Source organism: Callorhinus ursinus, unplaced genomic scaffold (genome assembly GCF_003265705.2).
Source record: "Callorhinus ursinus isolate GAN/ISIS: 27379988/994484 unplaced genomic scaffold, GSC_fseal_2.0 scaffold2617, whole genome shotgun sequence".
Taxonomy (NCBI): domain Eukaryota; kingdom Metazoa; phylum Chordata; class Mammalia; order Carnivora; family Otariidae; genus Callorhinus; species Callorhinus ursinus.
This window is the reverse complement of record NW_027399671.1, coordinates 1-7246: the sequence shown is the minus strand read 5'-3', so window position 1 is coordinate 7246 and position 7246 is coordinate 1. Positions and strand designations below refer to the sequence as shown.

General features: G+C 43.5%; 1 protein-coding gene across 1 annotated transcript; it reads right to left on the bottom strand.

Annotated features, from left to right (window-relative positions):
- Window positions 1–1199: 1199 nt before the first annotated feature.
- LOC112818927 (rho GTPase-activating protein 20-like) lies at window positions 1200–7075 on the bottom strand (the record flags this gene model as incomplete). The annotated part of the gene is made up of 5 exons (XM_073890715.1): window positions 6888–7075; window positions 5334–5495; window positions 3706–3815; window positions 2985–3174; window positions 1200–1311 (listed from the first exon to the last, which is right to left on the bottom strand). Coding segments are annotated over exons 1-5 (727 nt in total), but the record flags the coding sequence as incomplete, so codon positions are not given.
- Window positions 7076–7246: the final 171 nt, after the last annotated feature.

The window sequence follows — 7246 nt, the reverse complement described above, 5'->3', positions numbered from 1 at the left end:
ATTTTTTGACAGAGAGAGAGAGAGACAGCGAGAGAGGGAACACAAGCAGGGGGACGGGGAGAGGGAGAAGCAGGCTGCCCTTGGAGCAGGGAGCCCAATGCAGGCCTCGATCCCAGGGCCCCTGGATCATGACCTGAGCCGAAGGCAGACGCTTAACGACTGAGCCACCCAGGTGCCCCAGACTCATCTTAAATCCTGATGACTTAAATTATCCTAAAGATTTCCTGAATGAAATGTGGTAAACGTCATAAAACCAAGAAATGTCAAAAATATGGAGGGATTGATGATACGTGTCTCCAGGTTCTGAATGGAATGTCGACCTTCTAAGGTGGACTGCTGCAGGTTAGCTCTGATGAGCTAGGCTCAAATAATACTAGCTCTAGTCTCAGGGACACTTCTCCTAGTCCTATTAATGGTTTTTTTTTTTTTTTTTGAAATTTATTTTACATGCATCCACTTATTTAATGTTTACAACAATTCTAAGATTTAGACAGTATTTTTATCCACATTTTAGAGATGAATAAACTGATACTGAGCTAGAATAACTGGCCAAAGATAATATAGCTGGAAAACGGGGGCACAGGAATTTAGATTCTGGAGAGGTCGTTTGACATCGAGTCAAGTCCTTTTTTCTCAATGATGCCAGTTCTTTTCAACCCGTTTCAAAGGGCACTGGAAATCTATGGTGCCTCAAGAGCCCCTGAGCAAAAAGAGGAGGGAGGGGAAGAAAGGCCCCTCGCTCTGGCTTCAACCAGAGCACCTCTACTACCCATAGTTATATATATTATGTTTATATATTTATATAGTGTAAGTATCCAATTATATGTATAAATACATTTATATGTATGATGTTTTCTCTATCTATCTATACAGAGATAGATAGATATTTAGCACCCATTTAGAATTTTGTTAGAAAAAATTCCCAAACACGGTAGCATATCATGATGAGTTCTAATGCCGTTATGATCTACACTAGAAACTTCTTGAAATCAGAGGTCTCATCTTATCCTTTCTTTGGTCTCACAACAGTGTGGAACCTCCCTTGACCTGTGAGCCAGCCTTCGGAAGAAGGAGCAGATGGAAATCATTGCCCTGGCGATGCTCTGGGCTCCAGAACAGCGCTGTCTAAGCATCTCCCATGACCCCTGGCAACCTTGCTGTCTGCTTCACACTAAAGCCAATTAAATTATTCACAGTACCTGCAGCCTTCTCGCTGTTATCAAGACTCATTGAGTTCTCTCCCAAGAGGGAAGTGATGTCTTCTCCAAATATCCTGAGGCAATTTTCAATGAGAAATTGTACAAGAGAAATCTGCAACACAAAAAGATAAAAATGGGGTGCTCTTTTTCATAGGGCATAGTTATAAATCACATTTTGTGTATCGACCTTGGACCTAAGAAAAAATGTGAAAGACTTCCCAGAAAAATTCAGAGTTGATAAAAATACACAGAAACCAGGGGCTCCTGGGTGGCTCAGTCGGTTAAGCATCTGCCTTCGGCTCAGGTTATGATCACAGGGTCCTGGGATCCAGCCCTACATCGGGCTCCCTGCTCCGCGGGAAGCCTGCTGCTCCCTCTCCTAAACCCTCTGCTTGTATTCCCTCTCTCGCTGGGTCTCTCTCTGTCAAGTAAATAATTAAAATCTTAAAAAATGGAAACATAGAAACCAGAGTTCTCTAAGAAATAACTTAGAAAGAGTGATACTTTCCCATGTACTTTGGGTACAGATTTTAAAATAGTGCTCATCAGTGGGCTAAGGTTATAATGCGTGGCCTAGTTTAATAGCTAACATTTTGGAATCAGTGGCTACGTCTTTTAGACTAGGATAAATTGCAGGGTGCCTCAGTTGAGCGTCTGACTCTTGATTTTGGCTCAGCTCATGATCTCATGGTGGTGAGATCAAGCCCCACAGGGAGCCAAAATTGGGCTCCGTGCTCTGTGGGGAATCTGCTTGGGCTTCTCCCTCTCCCTCTCCCTCTCCTTCTGCCCCTGCCCCGCTCATGCTCTCTCTTTCCCTCTCTCAATAAATACACATCAAAAAGACAAATACATAAATACATACATACACACATATATATATACATAAAACTAGGATAATTTTCAAAGTAGCCTGCCTTATGAAAGTTGACTTATTTCTTGATTTTAAATTTTGTTTCCAGTTTTATTGAGTTGTAACTGATCTATAACATCTTATTAAAATTTATAAAGTAGGAGCAAAAACTTAAGAAAACCGTTTCTTAAATGAAGAAGTACCTTAAAGTTGGGAAGCAGAGATTTTTGTGGGGTTGTGTGGGAAAACCCACAGATCTGGAGAGAAAACGTATCTATCTGTCCGTCTAACTTCAGTCCCTTCCCATGCATTGCTTTGCCTCCTGCTGGCTCTCTGTGTGAGCTTGGGGAAGACCTGTCATTTTATGAGGATGTTTCGGAATCTTTTACTAGTTGCGGTATGACGTAGCAGAGGTGAAATAGCAGCCGAGTGTTTTTCGAAGTGAGCCACAATGTGCAGAGGAAGGCCAGTGTGTTTGGAGCCATGGGTGCTCATATTGCCCAAGCCACCTAGGAGGTGCCAGTGGTGACCGGAGGAGCTGGGTGTTGTCGCCATCGTGTAGTGAGGAAACCACGTCTTTGGCCAAGGTGACAAGTCCCTGAAGGACGAGGCTGAGAGGTGAACCTTGCCTTGTGGAGCTCCAAGGCCCAGGTCCTTTTCTATCGTGTCCCACGACTCTTCTCTGTCTTGTTTAGTCAGTCTAGTGTTTAGTGTCCTGGATGGGGAAGACGTGACTCAACTGCTCCGAGTCTCCCGTTTAACGACACCCCTTCCCAGACCCCACCACAGTAGGAATAAGAACTCTGCCACTCCACAGGGGCCTAATGAGAAGGTGCACTTCACAAAGTTCCATCCATCAGAGTTACTGCTGCACATTTCCGGTTCAAAGTAGGGATTCTACCCCCCGGGGGGACAAAAATGAGAGCTCTCATTACCTTTTTGATGAAGTTGCCTTCCAGTTCCAAGCTGCAGGAATTAGGTGGACAAAGAATGCTTGGGGCTATACACAGTGATAAATTATAAGCTGTCATCTGATTGGATGAGGAATGTTGCTCAATGTTGTATAACACTCCAAAAAGGTATCGCACGAGAACGACATTTGCTCTTGGCAGCTGCGCTAAAAGCCTAAGGTCAGAAAAATACACTTTGAAATTAGGCAAGTCACTCCACGTAGGAGGTTGGAAGTACAGAGACAGGGACCAGGATACATCCTTGTATATCTAGTAGACAACCCGCTGTAGCAGAGTTCCAGGCGTGAATGTATACAAAATTGTTTCACTGAATTCAGTTCCTGAGCCAGATAAAAACTTCTCCGGTTAGGTAAATGTTTGACAGACTATGAAGGGCATACCCCTGGCAGCCGATGCTCTAGCATCTCTCTTGGACCAATGGATTTCGTCTACCAGTTTCATGTATCCAGAAGGTGTAAAACGGCCAAGGATTCCACATTAGTAAGGTCAGGAGATGAACAATAATAGCCCTAAAGAGTGCCTCTATTCTGAAGCTGGCCCCCATGGGTGGGAAGAATTGAAACTCTTTGGCATTGGTCAGGAGTTTAGTGGGCAAAGCTGCAAAACGTAAGCCAGTATTTTCCTAATCGTATGTTGGCTGTGTTCTGGAGATGGGACCCGAGGAGAGTCATCGTTGCATCATTACCTCTGGGCTGCGGTTATCTTCTCCTCTTCGCTCCCTTGATCAATAACACCGAGCCATTGGTCATAGAGATCGGATGAAAATATACTTCCTGGGATATTTCTAAGAAAATCCTTATGGAGATAAAGAAATATGTATAGCTATTATAGAAAATATGTACTGGAAATATTACAGAGAAAATATGTAGTTAAAAATTTCAGTTCAGCCCCCACTTCCTTCACAGATACCCAAACTGTGACCCACAGTCAAGAGCTCGGCTCTGCCGCTCCATTGACTTGCACACGCAGAAGCAGGTGCTTGGATTTTCTCCCACTAAAACTTAGAAGCATAAAAGCAGAGCTTAGGCTGTGGTGGAAATGAAGAGAAAGCTCCCTTCTGTCATCTGGAACTTATTTTTTTGCGTGTGTATTTTTGTGCAAAGTACCACAAACTGACAGGGTCTGGCTATAGACCATCCTAAATCCTGTTAGTTTCTTGGACAGAAATACACATGCCCATTTTGCTTGTTTTAGACACAGTGCTAGCTCTTAATTCTAGCAAGAAAAGTTCTGAAGCAAACAAAACACAAACAGGTGTGCTCTTGCACACATATTAGGAAAGAACCAGGTCTTCTGATTTGGGGTATGTGTGCTCCCTGGAAGAAAGCTACTCTCATAATTGCTTCATTCTTCCTTTTCTTAACTGTCCAAAAGTCGAGAGTCTAATGGCAGACTCATTGTGGTCCTGAGGATACATTCATTCCTAGTTTAGGCCAATTCTCCAGTTAGTTTGACACGATATTATCAAGGCCAAGGGTGCAGAGTCTGATTCTCCACCAAGATCAGTCAACTTTAGGAAGAGAAAACTTTAGAAATGTCTAAGCACTGTACCCACAAGTGCTCACCCTCTTCCTAGTCGGTGCTTACAACACGGAATTAGGAAAGAACCTACTGCCTCTTGCTAGAGAATCAATTCCCTGCGGGCACCTGACAGAGGGCAACACTCATCTTGCTACCTAGTGTATCATCATTCTTCTCCTGCCTCGCGATGCCTATATGTATATTACTAGTGGATATTGCTATGGCCCCAGCGTAGGAGTGGTTACCTAAGTCATTTCTGAACCATTGCTTTTCTCGTATCGTCGAACATTAATGGGGGACAAGGAAAGACCAAATGTGACTGAGACTCTAAGATTGTAGTCATTACTACATTGACATAGAGTTGTTCAGAGCTGGTAATAAGTGCCACGGTGGGTGGACTAAATTCTTTCTCTGTTCTATTGCCTTTGGAAACTTTACCTTCATTAGGAGGGTGGTGAGGATGTTTGCTTTGGTAAACAATTGTGTATGTGTAAGCGCGTATTTTGAAATTTACTATCATTACTAGTAGTCATTTTCGTATGAGTATTTTGCATGGAGTCTCCAGGAGTGAAGGTGGGGAGGGCGGTGTGGGGTGAAAACAGAAAGTGTTTCTATCATATGGGGCTTTTAACTCCTAAAGTAGCTTCCTTAAATTTTGATTTTGTCAAGCGCTTTTCAGTTTGTCAGGTTCTTAATCTATTATGCCCATTATGGTCCTTGAGCAGTCATGATGAAGGACCCTAATCATAGCTTCAGTGACTCGTGTGTGGATAATGCTGGAACCTTTCCTACCTTTAAGACGGATGCGACCACAAGAACAGATTCGCTGTCCAGGTTCACTTTGTCCCCAGAATTTAGTTTCTCCTTTAGGACTCTGCATGATTTTATATTGGCTGATTTTCTGAAGATGCCTTCCGTGAGTGGCCCCTTTTGATTAATAAAGGAAAGCATATCCTGTAGGAAGAAAAGGAAAGTATATGGCGTCTCATATCCACAAACCCACAGCACAAGCTTGCCTCCGTTTTGAACGAGCGGGGGAATGTGATGGTACACCGTTTTAGAGCGGGAAGGACGAAAGTCAATCTGGATTTTTTTTTTTTTTTCAGTGTCTCTCTCTACATTTTCTACCCAAAAATCCATTTTACAGTCATACACTGAAACATTTTAAACACTTATTTTAATCAGATTTTCCTTTCCATTGAATTGACACTTTTAAATCAAACTTTTCTGCTTCAAGGCCTTTGTGGAATCGCCGTCTGTTTCCTACTTTCCCAATCTTTTCTCATTATTCCCTTACATAGATGCTCTTCCCCCAAGTATGGATGTCTATTTAGGAAATACTCATTTCCCATGTGTTTATTTCTCTTTAAGTGACTGTATACTCCATTCCTATTTCTTCTATTTCCTTCCCTCTTTTAAAATCAGGCTCAAAAACCCTCTTCTCCTTCTCTGATCACACTCCCTTCTCATGAGTCTTTCATTGTCTTTTGCTCTATCTTCATGTCCTCTCCCTGCTGTGTAGAAAGTCAATAAGGGCTGCAGTCAGGTAATGCAACGGAGCTGAAGTCTATTATGCTACTTATCTATTGTGTGAGCTGGGGCACAATCGTACTATACTGAGGCTTTTCTGATTCATTTGGGAAGTGCGGAGGTTCATAATCCTAGCTACCTCCTAAATTTGCTGTGATGCAAGGAACTGGGGTAGTAGCTAGCATGTCACGTGCTAGCGAATATGATACATTCCTTCATATCTAGCAGAACGTTCCCTACGTCCAGCACAGTGCTTGCAGAGATACCGAATACTCCGTGAATGTCAACACTGACAATTCAGTCCACCGGTTTGAGATAACACAGGCCAAACTCTGTGGCTTTCGTTTGACATATTCTGTTAGGATTAATGGATTCCTATTTGCCAGAGGATGCGTCCTGATGCTCGTGTCAGGTGTTTGCAGTTGTTAGACTGAGTAGACTCCGCTGAAGGAGACTTGAGACTAGTGTGAGTTCGGAAAGGCAGTGAAGGGAGAGTGGGAAGACGAGGAGGCCTCTCAGAGACTCACAGACCCAGAGTCCATTTTGACTGATCTGAACAGGCTTACGTGGGTCTTTGTGGAAACAAGGCACAAGTGGAATGGACCAGAATGCCCTTTCCGGTTGTGTGCACCTCATGACTCTGCAGTACCTAATCAGATTCCATTCTTTGAAATAACAGTAACAGAGCTTCTCAGCCAAAGCCAGGGGCTGTCTAATGACTTCTCCATTTGGGGATAGATTTGGATGAGGACACTTGGCCTCTCCGAGTTTCCCCTCCTCAGGAGCGCTAGAAAAGACCAAAATGAGATGACCTACCAGAACCGGGGTGGGCAGGTTGTCTTTATCACACACATCCATGAGGGAAACTCCAAAGAGCTGTCCTGGCTTTGCAGAAGGTGGGACTCTGCACTGGTTCCCCTGGCAAGTTCTGGAGCCCTTCTGAAAGGCCCAGGTTCCTAAGGCACGCATTTTAACTCTCTTCTGGCCGGAGTCTAAGGAAGAAGTGAGAGTACTAGTAGTCTTAGTTGTTCTTTCATTCGCTTAACCTTCTTTTTTGCTTTTCTATTTTTTTTTTTTTTTTTTACATTTTATGTATTTTTTGACAGAGAGAGAGAGAGACAGCGAGAGAGGGAACACAAGCAGGGGGACGGGGAGAGGGAGAAGCAGGCTGCCCT